General features: G+C 41.0%; 1 protein-coding gene across 1 annotated transcript in view; it reads left to right on the plus strand.

Annotated features, from left to right (window-relative positions):
* The window catches only part of dlg5a (discs, large homolog 5a), a 131554-nt gene that overhangs the window by 49677 nt on the left and 65311 nt on the right, over positions 1 to 16566 (plus strand). The window contains exons 5-8 of the mRNA XM_080450030.1: positions 4570 to 4753; positions 12106 to 12222; positions 13437 to 13579; positions 14654 to 14732. Of these exons, the coding sequence (XP_080306156.1) occupies positions 4570 to 4753; positions 12106 to 12222; positions 13437 to 13579; positions 14654 to 14732 (523 nt within the window). The remainder of the gene's footprint in view (positions 1 to 4569; positions 4754 to 12105; positions 12223 to 13436; positions 13580 to 14653; positions 14733 to 16566) is intronic.

Consider the following 16566-nt stretch of genomic DNA (forward strand, 5'->3'; position numbering starts at 1 on the left):
CCAGGATACTCCTGGACCACAGTTATGCACAGAGCCTATTGAAGTGCATCACTGCTAGTCATGTAATGCAGTTATATGGATTTAAAGTCTTTGGCTTTAATCTGTAGTCTTTAGCTTTCACAACCCGTATCACAGTAAGCCTGTTCTCCTTAATGTGGCGTTTGGTCCTAAGAAAAACTAATAAAAAAATAAAAAAAATCTCGAACAATTCAGCTCGAGACCAAAAATATGACACAAAGTGACGCATTGTGGGAACTTGTAGATTGGCTATTTTCACTATTTGTTATTTTTTGGGAGGAATAGTAACACAGTAAAATATATATATATACCTACAGTACCTACCTACCTACCTACCTACCTACTGTACCCTACCAACCAACCAACCCATACAAATTTGTCCATGACCCCTTTGTTTGGGAAGCACTGCTGTATATTTCTACTTGGCCCCTGTCCCAGGTATAGACAAAAAGGAAGGCAGTGTGAGATGGAGGGTGGGGGGATTATCCTTCAACAAGCCCTGGATTGCATGTGTAACAAGCCATGCTGTCCAGGAAAAGCAATCGAACTCAATGGATTATGGTTTCCTCCTCTCTGTTTGCACTACCGTTCATCGACTTTCGGTGGCGGCGAGCCTCCGTACCCGCCGCTTCTTAAATAATGAAACTAACTGAAATCTGTTGCGAAATTGGTTTCACTTTCAGCATTTTCTTACACCTCACTTGGTACCGCCCTGAATAAGATGAGCCCTTATGTTTACTCAACATGATCAAAAGCTCCTGCTCACTGTACGACATGTTTGGCACCAGCTTGCATGTTTCTGCATGCGCTACGGGGGATACGTGTGTGTGCGTGCGCGCGCACACACACACACGTACACACGTTTATATTACTGTACTTGTGAGGACATCAACATTTCAGAATGGCAATTCTTTTTATGCCACCTTTACAAATTATTACAATTTTAACCTTAACGCTGAAGCCGAAAACTGTACACGCTTCACACGTGGCACCACATAGTTTTTTCTAAGTATTAATCAGGCTTTAACTGCTTAACTGCCAAAGGGCCTTCAGCTATTGCCTGCCAAAGACGTTTAAAAACGTCCTAAAATAATAATAATAATAATAATAATAAATAATAATAATTCTAAAAAGATTCTCTAATTATTTAAGATTGACACCTTTTCGATATTCCAAACGAATAAGGAGATAACAATTCCCAAAGATTTGCTGCTCCATCCACTTCAATGTTAAAATTGAAACGGACAAACAATTCACAATGTTTTTTGGTTTGAAACTACTGGTTTTGAGCTATTTTCAAACATCAAACAACACATGACAACAAGGTCAAATTGACCTCGTTGACATTTGTGAAACCACACCTGAATCTCATCTGTGATTAGAAATTATCTGGGATCAATCATACTGGAGAAAAATATTCTGTGGCTATGCGAAAAGGTACCAAAATCGGTCAAAACCCTGGCAGAGGCTACAGACTTTTTGAAAAAACTCTGGCAGTCAATGTGTTAACACTCGCATGACGGCAGTGAGGTCAACTACTACACAGACGGACTTCAGATCAAATTGAGTTTTTTCCTGCAATTCCATTGGCCTGAAAGCCACTTTCGCATACGTCACAGACTATTACTTGGAGTCATGAACACTGAGGATTTACTGCATTCGTCGTGTCTGAGAGAGAGAGAGAGAGTGTCGTTGTCCGCAACGCTGCACAAAGTTTACCTTGGACGGTCAGCAATGTTTTTTACTTTTGACTGGCACAACATTTAGAGGTTAGGTTTATGGGTTTGTGTTGGAGTTATTTCATGTCATTTTTATTTGGAATGGCAACGCATTCTCACTCCAAGGAAATGTCGGGAGTTGGTCCGGGCCATTGCACATGAAATAAAAAATGAATCACAATAATTTCACATTCTCTATAATCAGGAACATGTTGGTGATACTTCTGTCTATCAAATATAGTTTTGTTGAAAGGCAATCAAAGGTTAGAGCTCATGATTCAAACGTCGGGTAACTGTAGTGTCCGACTTCGTTTTGAGTCAAATACGCACGCATGCAGCCTGGGTTATTTGCAGCAGTGCACATTGCTCAGACGAAATACAACAAAGAGATTAGATTTATGGGTTCGGGTTGGAATTTATTATTATTAACACAGTTGTCATTTTTATTTAGAGGGGAGAAATAGCTTTGCCAGGTTCTTAGCTGACAGTGAAATGCAAATGATTCCATTAACTTGGAACAGTGATGGTCTCCAGGTGGACTGGAGGTGTGAAGACCTCTCTGGCTGGGGGAGAAAGGGTGAGAGCGGTCAATTATGCTGGAAAATAACGTCAGGCATGGTATGATGGTGCCTAATTTCATATTTAGAAAACGTTTCAGATGGAGAAAAAAAAGAGATTATTTTAATAGAATATTTAGGAAAAGTCATGGAAGGGGAACCTTCTGAGAGCTTCATGAGCAAATATAATCGACTTCAAAATCGGTCAGGTTGACTGCTTAGACACCCGAGTGTTAACTGCTACCGTAACCCCTAAACCTAACCTGTATGCCTAGTCCTAACCATAATAACCTTACCTAAACCTAACCTGTACATGCCTAGTCCTAACCATAACCCAACCCCAAACCTAACCTGTACATGCCTAGTCCTGACCATAACCCCTAAACCTAACCTGTACATGCCTAGTCCTAACCATAACCTAACTCCACACCTAACCTGTACATGCCTAGTCCTAACCATAACCCCTAAACCTAACCTGTACATGCCTAGTCCTAACCATAACCCCTAAACCTAACCTGTACATGCCTAGTCCTAACCATAACCTAACCCCAAACCTAACCTGTACATGCCTAGTCCTAACCATAACCCCAAACCTAACCTGTACATGCCTAGTCCTAACCATAACCCCTAAACCTAACCTGTACATGCCTAGTCCTAACCATAACCTAACCCCAAACCTAACCTGTACATGCCTAGTCCTAACCATAACCCCTAAACCTAACCTGTACATGCCTAGTCATAACCTACCCCCAAACCTAACCTGTACATGCCTAGTCCTAACCATAACCCCTAAACCTAACCTGTACATGCCTAGTCCTAACCATAACCCCAACCTGTGTCTTTTCCTGAATTGCAACCCTAACCCTAAAAAGTACCTAGTTGCACAGGGCAGATATGACAAAAACTTAAATACACAAAGAAATGACTGACAATGACCGAGATATATGAATAAATAAAGTATTATGGCCAAAACACGCCATATTTAATATTTATACAAAAAAATTTGTTCCAAAATAGTGGGAATGGCTGAGCTTGTAGATTGGCTATTTACACATTTTTTTTGGAAATGTTTCAAAATGTGTGAACCTTTTCGTGACACGGAAATGATCATGACGGTTATGTAAAATAATTGCGATTATGTAAAATAGTTGCGATTATTATGTAATTATCTGTGTAAAAAAATAGCAGATATACAAGCTCACAGTGTGTCACTTCGTGCTGTTCTGCGAGCTTGTACATCTGCTATTTTTGCCACGGATGGTTTCCCGGTTTTAATGGGTTATTACGTAATACATTTCTTTTTTTTAAGATTCTTGAAAGTGTTTGAAAAATGTTGAATAATTTTTTTATGCGTTTGAGAACTGCTGATTTAGAGGGCATTTGTAGAATCGGCCTCGGGTCTCAATTGGATAATAGCAGTGGTGTAAAGTAACTAAGTACATTTACTCAAGTACTGTACTTAAAGGTAGGGTAAGTGATTTGCTTTGGTTAAAATAAGTGTTAAATAGCTCTATATTCTGATAGTACTCATTGCTATAGAGTGTTTGTTCAGTAAAAGGAGTCTCCTTGTCTCTCCACCTCTTTATTAAACAGAAAATGCATTTTCGTTTCGGTTTCAGTTTCATTTCCAATTTTATCCAATCAGGACAGAGAACTCAATCAGGATACAGATTAAACAAGTGAAATTGGAAGTGATGACACTAAGAAATGAGCAGACAAAATTGGAACTGGAACACTATACAAATTAAGCTTAAAAATGGGTACTTTCTCCTGATTGGCTGAGATTTTGACACCTACTGAAAAATGTATTTTCTGTTTATTAAAGAGCTGGAGAGACAGGGAGACTCCTGTTACTGAAAAAACACTCTATAGCAATGATTACTATCAGAATATAGTATTTTACCTTTTAACAAAATACTTTTTGTTTTAACCAAAAAATATCACTTACCCTACCTTTAAGCACAATGTTGAGGTATTTTTATTATCACTACAATTATTTGAAAACTGTAGTTACTTGTTACTTTGCAGATATAAATTATTATATTATAAAACATACATTAACCACTTTAGCCCTATTTTATACCTAGGCTATTTGAAAATAGCCGATCTACAAGCCTTTTACTTATAACAGAGCATTTTTATATTGTGGTATTGCTACCTCTACTTAAGTAAAATATATGAGTACTTCTTCCACCACTGGATAATAGTGACCTATAGGCTTACTCTCTCTCTCTCTCTCTTTCTCTCTCTCTCTCTCTCTCTCTCTCCCCATGCAGCATGCTGCACAGTCGCGTGCTGAGCGAACAGTCTCAGCTCAAGGAGGAGCTGGAGGTGGCGAGGAGGGACAACGGGCAGCTGCTGCTGCAGCAGAACCTCCTGCAGCAGAGCTGCCAGGAGCTGCAGCGCCTCCACGGCGAGGAGCAGAAGGAGGTGCAGGACCTGCGGCTGCAGCAACAACAGGTGCAGCCACAACAACAACAACAACACTTTGTTGTTCATTTTGTCGACAAAAAAACAAGATATGTCATATTATACCAGGTTGCGGCATGTTTTTTTTTTTTTGTGACGAGAAAGTGAGTTGCTTCTTTTGGGCTTGTTTTCCTAGACCTGGTTGCTTATTTCTCTCACTAAACATGGCAACGTCGAAAGGCCAAATGAGGAACAGCGCCACAGACCATAGAGATACATACAGTTACATACATATTCTGAGAGGACATTGAGCCCTCATTGGCTATAGGACCAGCCAATGAGGAAAAAGTGCTGCAAATGTCACGACTAGCGAGTGTAGATGTAGACCAGGTTGCAACCTGGTAAAAAAAAATGATGAAAAATGATCGTCGACTACCTTTTTTTCCACTGACCAAAAAAAAAAAAAAAAAGCTATGATGACTAAAATTATGACTAAATATACTACTACAAAGTAAAGAGTAGAGTCGACTAAAATGCTAGGGAGGACTAGTGGACAAGAGATCCAGTAGGACTAACAGTACGTTTTAACAGCGGGCGACTCTCGGGCGATCGCCGGCGACATCGTCCAAAAGATAAAGAAAATCCATCTTTCATCGCCCCCCCCGCCCACTTCGCCCTATCGCCAGTAGTCGCCGGCTCTCATAGACATATAATGCACTTCCGGAAAATACTATCCTGATCGCCCGCTGTTAAAACGCACCGTTAGAGTCATTTTATGCTTCCGAAAATAGCTAATCTACAAGCTCACAACTCTTGTAGATTGGCTATTTTCGGACAATACTACAGCTACTACAGTAACAGTGTTAATTTTGTCGACTAAAAAACTATGACGAAAAATGTTTGCAGACTACCTTTTTTCTACTGACAAAATCGAAATAAAAAAACGAAGCTATGCTGACTAATTTCATCAAAAATAATAAAATAAAGAGTTGACAATTATTTTTGGGAGGGCTAGTGGACAAGAGATCCAGTAGAACCTAAGACAAGTCATTTTATGCTTCTGGAAATAGATGATCTACAAGCTCACAACGCGCCTGCGTGACGTTGTGAGCTTGTAGATCGGCTACTTTCGGCACACAGCCAAGTATAAATTAGGCATTACGACGCCATCAAGGCCTGCCAACATAAACCTTAGTCGACTAACCCATTAAGACCTGGAACTGTGTCATTTTTAGATTTGAGCTAAAAAGCATTATTTTACACTTTGAGCTATTAAAAAATAGCAGATATACAAGCTCATAGCGCGGCACCGAGTACGGCGCTATGAGCTTGTAGATCTGCTATTTTTGAAAATTCGTGAAAATGTGTGCAAATCTTTGAATATATATATTTTTAAAGCGAACATTTTTAACTCAAATCTTTGCTTCTGGGGGGTCCCTGGAACAAGATATTTTGATGGGGGTCCGCAGCCAAATACATATAATTTTGGGGGTCCTTGACATGAAAAAGATTGAGCACCACTGATATAGAAACATATGTTTTTCAGAAAACTGTTGGGATTTAGGAGACATGTAGAATCGGCTTCAGGTCTCAGTGGGCTAAATCAACTGTAGATTTAGTTGACTCAAATCTTATGATAATGTCGTCAACTAAAACTAGACTAAAACATTTCAGATGACTAAAATGTAACTGAAACTAAATGGAATTTCATTCAAAAAGACACTGACCACTACCAATGACAAGTATCTCCCAGAGTACTGTGTGACCTGCAGCAGTGTGTGCTGCCATGCTGGGTCATCTCCAGTGGTGTAAAGTAACTAAGTACATTTAAGTTTTTTTAAGTACTGTACTTAAGTGCAGTTTTGAGGTACTTTTACTTTACTGGAGTATTTCCAATTGTCTATACTTTTACTTCTACTCCACTACATCTCAGAGGCAAATGTTGTAAATTGAGTTACTAGTTACTTTGCAGATATAAATTATTACATTATAAAACGTACATTAACCACTTTAGCCCTATTTTATACCTAGGCTATTTGAAAATAGCAGATCTACAAGCTCACAATGCGACGCGCTGTGAGCTTGTATATTTTCAAATATTTTAGTACTTTTACTTTTGGTCCTTTAAGTACATTTTGATACCAATACTTTTGCACTTTTACTCAAGTACATTTTGAATTCCGGACTTTTCCTTGTAACAGAGTACTTCTACATTGCAGTATTGATAAAACACTTGAGTACTTCTTCCACCACTGGTCATCTCACACCACTTCCCATGGGAACACAGCAGGCATGCACGGACGCACTGTGTCACGCTCTGCATTGTTGACTGCTTCGACGTTGCCGTGGGGTCAAACCCAGCTCCATCATTGCTCCAACACACCCTCTATATCGGCAAGGGAGCTCCATAAACCACACGCTGAATTCCTCCTCACATGCTGTCAACCGTGCTGTCTGTCCGTAGGCCAACATCCCCCCCATCTGTCCAGCCCGATATATCACTATAAACTATTAGTAGTAGGTCGGAGAGACGTATTGTCGGTATCAGCTGAGATCTCGGATGTCTATCCCCCGTTTCAGTGCGCTACACGCCTGGGAGATGGACTGCAAACAACACCTGCCATCAGCTCCCACTACTTAAAGGGGTTCTAGATCAAAAAAAGAGAAAAACTGTTAAACAGATCTGGGCTGGATTAGTACCGTTGACTGACAACCCCTTCAGCCAATCAGCAGTTCGTTCCCCTTCAGCCAATCAGCAGCTCGTTTTCCCCACCACCAGCCAATAGAGCGTCGCAGTTCCCGCCCACTTCCTGTTTTTTTTGGTGCCGGAAGAAAAAACTCAATGCATTTTTCCATTGACATTTCCAAAAATATTTATATCTATTAATTTAAGCCTCGAATCAAGCCATCACGAGATGACATGAATCATGACCATAAAACGTTTTTTTCTGTGATTTTTTTTAATTTTATATTTAATTATATGATATACTATATTTAATAAATACCCTTTGTTTTGCCGTTTTCAACAAAAAAAAAATCACAGAATCAAACGTTTATGGTCATGATTCATGTCATGTCATGATGGCTTGATTCGAGGCTTAAATTAATAGATATAAATATTTTTGGAAATGTCAATGGAAAAATGCATTGAGTTTTTTCTTCCGGCACCAAAAAAAACAGGAAGTGGGCGGGAACTGCGACGCTCTATATGACGCAAGGGGACTTTTGAAGGGGCTATGCCGAAAATAGGTTGCTTTATTCGGATACATACGTGTCACTGCCCGCCCCTGCCGGTTCTCTGAATTTTTATTTTTAAATAGGCTCTGTCATGATTAATTGTTAAACAACTAAATTCTATCCAAACGATATCTTAAAAGTAAATTCCGTGCCTCAAAAAATAAGTTTGAGAGCGTTTTAAAGTTTTAAAACCAAAACCAAAAACAGCTGACAGAAAAAATGGCCACCCGTTCCATTTTTAGTCGGCTGTACTCGGTTCCATTCGGTTTCACTCGAACTCGCCACCTGATTGGCCAACCTTCGCTGGGGTTAGGGTTAGGTGTGCACATGGACGCGCACGGACACGCGCACATGCACATCATTTCATATACGTCCCGGATACCCGGATGTCAAAACATAAATAGTAGGGAAAATACGGATTTCAGAAAGAGGACTGTGTTTCAATGCAGGAAAACACCCCAGCATCATTATATAGTGGCTGATAGAGGGGGAAAATGCAAAATATATAAACATTTTTAAAATTTAGACTTCAAGTTACCTAGAATCCCTTTAACCGCACGTCTTCGCTACTCACACGCTGAGATGGCGGTGCCCGGGAATCGAACCGAGAACCTTGTGATCCACAGGAGAGGAGAATAATAATAATAAAGAATGAAAAATATTTAAAAAATGAATTGCGCGTTTTTTATAAGTTTCAAAAGATTAAGACCTGTTGGCTACACAATGGTTTGATTCTGCTTTTTGTGTCATCCATTTAGCAGAGATCTTATGACTGCACTGCCGTACTATTATCAAACATGTTTAATAAAGTAATCAATCAATCCCCTGCCCCCCCCCCCCCCCCAGCCCTCAGCCCTGGCACATGAAGCAGCTACATGCAGGTACATTTCTGTGGGTTTTATAAACATTGACACTGGAACACGGGTAATTTTTACCATCTCCTTAACCCATTAAGACCTGAGGCCGATTCTACAAATGCCTAAGTTCTCAAACCTTTTCATGCCAAGGACCCCCCAAATTAATAAATATTTGGCCCCGCCCATCTGAAAAGGCTTTGTGCCAGGGACCCCCAGAAGAGATTATGTGTTAAAAAACACTTTCACGATTTTTCCAAAATGTAAAAAAATAGCAGATTTACAAGCTTGCAGCGCGACACGAAGTGACACGTTGTGAGCTTGTATATCTGCCGTTTTTTTGAATAGCCAACGCCGCTAAAATCTAAAATGACACGGTTGCACGGTTCCTGGTTTTAATGTGTTACGTTAAAAGTAGCTGTTTTGGACATACAAGGTTTCCACCTGACAGCAACGATGTATAAATGTTTTCAGAAAAAGCAAAGCAAGAAGGTCAGTTCAATACGCAGTGCGCAACCAACGCCAAGATACTGTAGGGTATGCTGCACATCATCAGGATGGTGAGTTGGATCATTGGCTGTGAGCAGAGGTCAGCTGCTCAGCTGTGCAAAGACGTCATTGTGAGTGAGGCTGAGTGCATCCTCAATGACATTACAATGTCCGTGTAGCCCACTGCGCACACACACACACACACACACACACACACACACACACACACACACACACACACACACACACACACACACACACACACACGTATTTCCCTGTGTTTTTAACCCTTTAAGACCTGGAACGCATGTTGTGTCATTTTAGATTTCTTTGGGCTATTCAAAAATAGCAGATGTACAAGCTCGTAGCTCCGCGCTACAAGCTTGTAGATCTGCTATTTTTTTTTAAAATCATGGATTTTTTTTTAAGCAAACATTTTTAACTCAAATCTTTGCTTCTAGGGATTCTACAAATGTCTTCTAAATCCTAAGAAAAATCCTAAGAAAAAACGCATGTTGCTATAATATCAGTGGTTTTCAAACCTTTTCATGTCAAGGACCCCAAAATTATATATTTGACCGCGGACCACCATCTCAAAATATGTTGTTCCAGGGACCCCCCAGAAGCATAGATTTGAGTAAAAGAAAATCGCTTTAAAATATATATACATTCAAAGATCTGCAAAAATTTTCACGTTTTCAAAAATAGCAGATCTACAAGCCGCGCTATGAGCTTGTAGATCTGCTATTTTTGAATAGCCTAAAGAAATCTAAAAATGACACGGATGCGTTCCAGGTCTTAAAGGGTTAAATGATCGTGTAGATACCAGACAGACAGACCTACCTACCTACCTTTATTGATTCCCTCGGGGAAATGTAGTGTCGTCATATTGTGAAATTCATGTGGGTTGGCATATGCTGGAGCCAAGGGTGATGGAAAGTGCCCTGTGGGGTGTGTGTGTGTGTGTGTGCGTGTGCGTGTGTATGCTGCAGCTAGAGCGAGGGTGCCTGGGAATGCACAGTATATGTCTACAGTATGTGTGAGTGGGTGCATTCATGGGTGTGTGTGTCAGGGTGATGGAATGAGCCCCCCTACATCCCCCTGACGCACACGCGCACGTATACCCCCTCAGGGGTGCTGGATACTGTGTATATTTGTATGTGTTTTCATGACTGTTTAGTGTACCTTGACTAACAGAATGAGCTAATCTGGGATAATGACATGTACCTTTACTACCAAAACTGCACCCATACACAGTGCCACTTACTGGCCATTTTTGGTACTTCTGGTTGTAAATACAAATACCTTCATATTAGGGACTGACAAGGAACACTGCTACAGTATAGCTATTATTGGTGCTGGTGGTAGTAGTATTATAATGATTTAATGTTTGAACAAGTTGGGACAACCCTTCAGGTAACTACCTATCAGTTATCCAGTGGAATACAGTGTGCTGCTTCAGTATTCATCAACATTGTAGACTTTGTGTTAGGCGTGATTACAGGGTTAGGTGTGTTTGGAGGTACAAACTTGGCACAAAACCTGCATGGCATCCCATTTCATCCCTGTGTCATCCCTATTTTGAGCATTTTATTGTAAAAAATTGCAGATCTACAATGCGATGCGTCGTGAATTTATGTATTAAATCTTTTTGCAATAGCTTTGCAATCTTTTGAAACCCAAAATAGATTACTTTATTAAATTATCGATTATGAATTAGTTTTTTATAATTGATTAATTCAGTAACTGTTGTACCCCTAAATCCTTCAGTTAACTACCTATCAGTTATCCAGTAGAGCTTCAGTTAACTACCTATCAGTTATCCAGTAGAGCGTGTCTCCTCTGTATATATTTAACATACTGTAGTACAATGTAGGCCAGGGGTGGGCAACTCTGATGATGGAAAGGGCCACTATATTGCCACACTCACTCCAGAGGGCCACATTGCATATACTGTCGGGCCTGTTCTATGTCACACAAAAGTAGCAAGTAGCATTCAAAAATGGCAGATCTACAAGCTCAAAACGCGTCGCATTTATTTTCTGTTTCTGTTTTCTGAGCTGGAGAGACATGGAAACTCCTGTTACTGAACAAACATTCTATAGCAATGATTACTATCACAATATAGAGCCATTTAGCACTTATTGTAACCAAAGAAAATCACTTTCCCTACCTTTAAAAACAAAAGGAAACAATAGCATAATTGAGACCGGTGCTGGATTCTATTGCACTGCATGAGTACCACCAGGTGACACTGTGTTTGTCCACCGATGCCATCTGTTGCTTAGCTGCTGCAAAAGAAAAGTGTGTGTGTGTGTGTGTGTGTGTGTGTGTGTGTGTGTGTGTGTGTGTGTGTGTGTGTGTGTGTGTGTGTGTGTGTGTGTGTGTGTGTGTGTGTGTGTGTGTGTGTGTGTGTGTGTGTGTGTGTGTGTGTGTGTGTGTGTGTGTGAGAGAGAGAGATAACTTTTTTGATTAATAGCATACATTTTTTAATGATATAGTTCTATCAACAAATCAACACAAATGACCTAAGCCCTATTGTATAAAAAAATACTTTCAAGATTAAAATTTTACTTTTTTATATCGTCTCTGTCGGGTAGAAACCTCACATGTCCAAAACGTAGCAGATCTACGAGCTCAAAATGCGACGCTTCGCGCCTTGTTTTTTAGCTTGTGGATCAGCTACTTTTCATGCTTTGGTGTGACGCTGCAGTACGATCAAGTAAGGGCGTTCATTTATGAAGAAAAAAAAAACAGCAAAAAGTAAAAATATGGAGATAAGAGGTTTCCTCGATTAACCGATTAACCACGCCCCTTTGACAGGTGATGAGGGAGCGGGGCTCGTCAGAGGTGCTGAACAATCTGTACGACACGGCCATGGACAAGCTGGAGGTGGTGAAGAAGGACTACGACGCGCTCAGCAAGCGCTACAGCGAGAAGGTGGCCGCCACACTTCTACCCTTCAACTCTTGTTGTAGTGCAGTGCTTCTCAGAGTGGGCTGTGGGGACCCCCAGGGGCCCTTGAGGGGCCTCCAGGGGGGGGGGGGGGTTGATTACTGCTAAATTACTGGTAGCTTTGAGAGTGCACAAGTGGAACCAAATGGACCTTTAACGGGTCTGTTTGGTTCTTGAAATGGAAAAAGGTTTGAGAATCACTGGTCTAGTGAACTTGCACCTTAACCCATTCAATCCGGGAACGAATCTGTGTCACTCATTTTAGATGTTGGCTAATAACCATTATTTTATACTTTGGCTATTCAAAAATTGCAGATCTACAAGCCCATAGCACGGCACCGAGTGTGCAAATGTTTGAATATATATATATTTTTAAAGCTTTGCTTCTGGAGGTCCCTGGAACAACATATTTTACAAATGTTCGCTTTAAAAAAATATATATTCAAAGATTTGCACAATGTTCACGATTTTTCAAAAATAGCACATCTACAAGCTCATAGCGCTATGAGCTTGTAGATCTGCTATTTTTCAATAGCCAAAGAAAATCTAAAATGACACGGATGCTTCCCCGGATTGAATGGGTTAAAGGGGCATGAAACCCTAGGCTGATTTTGTAGTTTTAAAACGGGTTTAAAACGACATAACACTGACCGTATAGTACGCCGTGATGTGAGCAACACAGCTGCAGCTAATCGAATTAATAATGCATGCCAACGCTTGCACATTGGCATGACCTTGGCACGGGACACACCTACAGTATGATGACAATCTAACACACTCATTTGTTTGGTGCAGCTGTGTTTCTTACTAGACTGCCATGGTTTTAATCTGCTGTAGTTTTTTCTTTGCCTGAACTGGAAAACAAACTACTAAATCAGCCTGGGGTTTCATGGAGTTGACACTAATGTTCTGAACCAGGGGTCTTCAACGTTTTCCAGGCCAAGGACCCCTTAGCCGAGAGAGAGATGTACATATTGTATTGTATAGAATTATGTCGGAGATTAAACTTTTTCACAGATTTCATAGATGGCTTCATAGACTTGTTTGACAGCATTGTCATCAGTGTTATTTTAATTCATATTAATTCATTTCATTTTTGCTTGAATCCGTGCTTTGCTGCTTGTGTCCACTTCCTCCGCACCTGTGTGAACCTGTGCTGCTGTGACAATTAAAGTGGATTGTTGCTTGTGATTGTGAAGGTGGCCACCCACAACACGGACCTGAGTCGCCTGGAGCAGGCAGAAGACGACAACCGGCGGCTGCAGATGCAGATGGACGCGCTGCTCAAGCAGCGCGACTCGGCCATCCACTACCAGCAGCAGTACTCCACCTCCCTGAGGAGGTGAGTGATACCTTGGGGTTCGGATCCTTTAGGATTTTAAAACGATTCCGGTTCCCATTAACACATTAACCGCCAAGAACGTGGTCCTACGGTCCGTTAAATCCAACTGTTAAGCGCCGAGACCGTAGCCCTACGGGCTGCGGTCTTTTCGCGCATGCGCGGTCCGGGTGCACTTTCGGATTTTTTTTGATCCACTTCCGTTTCCGGTTTGATGACCGGAAATAGAATTATTTGGGATCCGGTTTTGACGATCACGCCCGCTCCCATTCTACAGACGAAACTGAAACTCAATTCTCTTCCTGTAGTTTTTTCTCCTCGCATTTCACTGTTTAACGTAATCCGCTCTAACTCAAACATGGATGCCCCGTTTGACACGCGATCTTCACTGGGAGATACAGGGAGATCTCGCGGATGTAAACAGACCGTGTAGAGCTCAATCTTAAGGATTTTAACAAGATCTATGGCGACATGAAAAAAACAAAAAAACAACAAAAACACCTTGGCACTGGTGAGTACATTATGAGATTAACCTCTGGCGGTCGATGTGTTAAGACCTGAGGCCGATTCGACAAATGCCTTCTAAAATCAGCAGTTCTCACACTTTCAAGATTTTTCTTTCTTTGTTCTCCAAAAATAGCAGATGTACAAGCTCGCAGCGTGGCACGAAGTGACGGGGCTGTGAGCTTGTATATCTGCTGTTTTTGAATAGCCAACGGAAAAATCTAAAATGGCACAGATGCTTTCCCGGGTTTGAATGGGTTAACGGTCCGGTTCCCTCTTAATGGTCCGGTCCAATTCCTTAACCGTTCCCTTTAATCATTTCTATATATCAAAAACAATATATACTGTATATTTATAATTTTGGCCTTCATTTTGATAAACACAAATTCAATCAATACATACAGTATTGCATACATTTAATTTTAGTGGTTCTCAGAATGAGGTCCAGGGACCCCCTGGGTTACTTGAGGGGGTTCCTAATGGACCCTTACGGATCTCTAGCTCAGTGTACCGTTTGTACAAATGTAGTACTTTTAGTTTCCTTTACACCGCTGCCTTCCTTCCGCTCCCCAGGTTCGACTCGGTGCAGCAGGAGCTAAACAAGTCGTCTGCCCAGAACAAGGAGCTGCAGAGAGAGATGGAACGCCTCCAGGTACAGTGTTACCTGATGCAATGATTTTTTATTTTTCTTCACTTTTTCTTTGCTTCTTGACTCGGCGATTAATTGTCGCTCAAATAATTGCAATTAACAACAATTAATTGCGTTTCCGTCGTTGAACTTTGGAACATTATGAATAGTAATTACATTTCTGTCTGGCTTTTAGGCTTCGGAAACAAAAGGTGCACAGGGCAGATATGACAAATAACTTACATAATTTAACACTTCACCCGCCAAGGTATTAAACATCGTTTGTTATCCAGCGTAATTATCCAGCGTAATTACCTTCATCCGATGATCTTTGAAACGCCGTTTCAAAGATGTTCCAAAAAAACAAAAACAATAGTCCCTGTGTGTAGGCGGACAGTGGCGTCAGTTCAGTAAAAGCTAGGGTATGGCAGGGCTAACTACTTTTATGGCAGGGCTAACTACTTTTTCGGAAAAAAATTGGGGGGCCCTTTTTCGGCCGCACGACTTGTCTGCTGCGGGGGTTGCTGTGTCAGTCTTTTTACCAAAAAATGCATGCAGAGAGGTCTGCTTCCTTTTCATTTTAACTCACTGTTCAGTAAAGTTCAAATAAATAAAACAGCCTGTCTGCTATTGAAAAAACGCGCCTCTGCTGCTTGCTAATTAACAATAATGCATTGCACCTGTGTTGAACCTGGGATTCCCAGGCTGGGCCTGGGAATATACCATTTGACAAGATAGGGGAGAATAGGGGAGATACAAGCAGTTGTGAAGAATGAAATACCCTGTGAAAGCAATCATTTTGCATTGGTAGTTATTTTACTGAAATTTAATAACAGAATAATCAACGCAGATAGACAGAGACATTCATGGATTTATTTTTTATTTAAAAAAAATAAAAATATTATAATATATATATATATATATATTTTTTTTCCTGGAGCCAGGGTATGGCAGCTGCCATACCCTGCCATACCCAATTGACGCCTCTGTAGGCGGAGGGATCTGTGTATCCATAGGAACGACAACATTCCAACCGCGATCCGCCATTTTGGGGCTGTGGCCCGCTGAAAACGGTGGTTTTCAATGCAAAAAAACAGCAACTGAGTTACAGCTGTTTTTCTGAAAATCCCATAGGCAGGCCGGATGGAAGTGACGTTTTTTGGATTAATGTCACATCCACATACTTCTTCTCTGAGTGACGATGGATCATCACAGAGCTGTGTTACGGTGCCTAAAACAGCGTGCCAATTTTTTTTAATAGAACGACTTTATGTGTCTTGGCGGGCAAGTGCGCTATTTAATAGAACGACTTTATGCGTCCATGGCGGAAAATTAGTTGATATGTTTATACTTATATATCTTTGCTGTCGGGCAGAAACCAGCTAACTCCAAGGTGTTCATTTTTCAGAAAATGAAAAAACAAAACAAAAAGTGGAGTTAGGAGGTTTTGTTATCATTATCATTGTAATGATGTTATAACATTATCGTTATCATTGATAAGAACAGCTGAATGGACCTCCAAGCTCACACTGGCTGCGGTTACATGGATAATATTTATTCATTCAGAATGAACTCATTCCGAACAGAGATTCATACCCAACTGTTCACATGGAACCTGAATAAAAGTATTCTACGTTTACATGACCCAAAGCATTCATTTGGAATTTAACTTCGGACATGCGCAAAGTGGTTCCCGCCTACACCTGGGCATGGACCAGGGGCCGCCGGCTCCACTACCCCGGGCGGGGCTTCCCCTGGTGGGCATGGGGAGGAGGCAATAGCCCCCTTATGCCTCCTCGGCGGAGGTTTGTCGGCCGTAGGCAGGCCGGGAAAAAACGCACCTACTCCTGCCAGGCAG

The sequence above is a fragment of the Gymnoscopelus braueri genome (assembly GCF_963280865.1).
Source record: "Gymnoscopelus braueri genome assembly, chromosome: 14".
NCBI lineage: Eukaryota > Metazoa > Chordata > Actinopteri > Myctophiformes > Myctophidae > Gymnoscopelus > Gymnoscopelus braueri.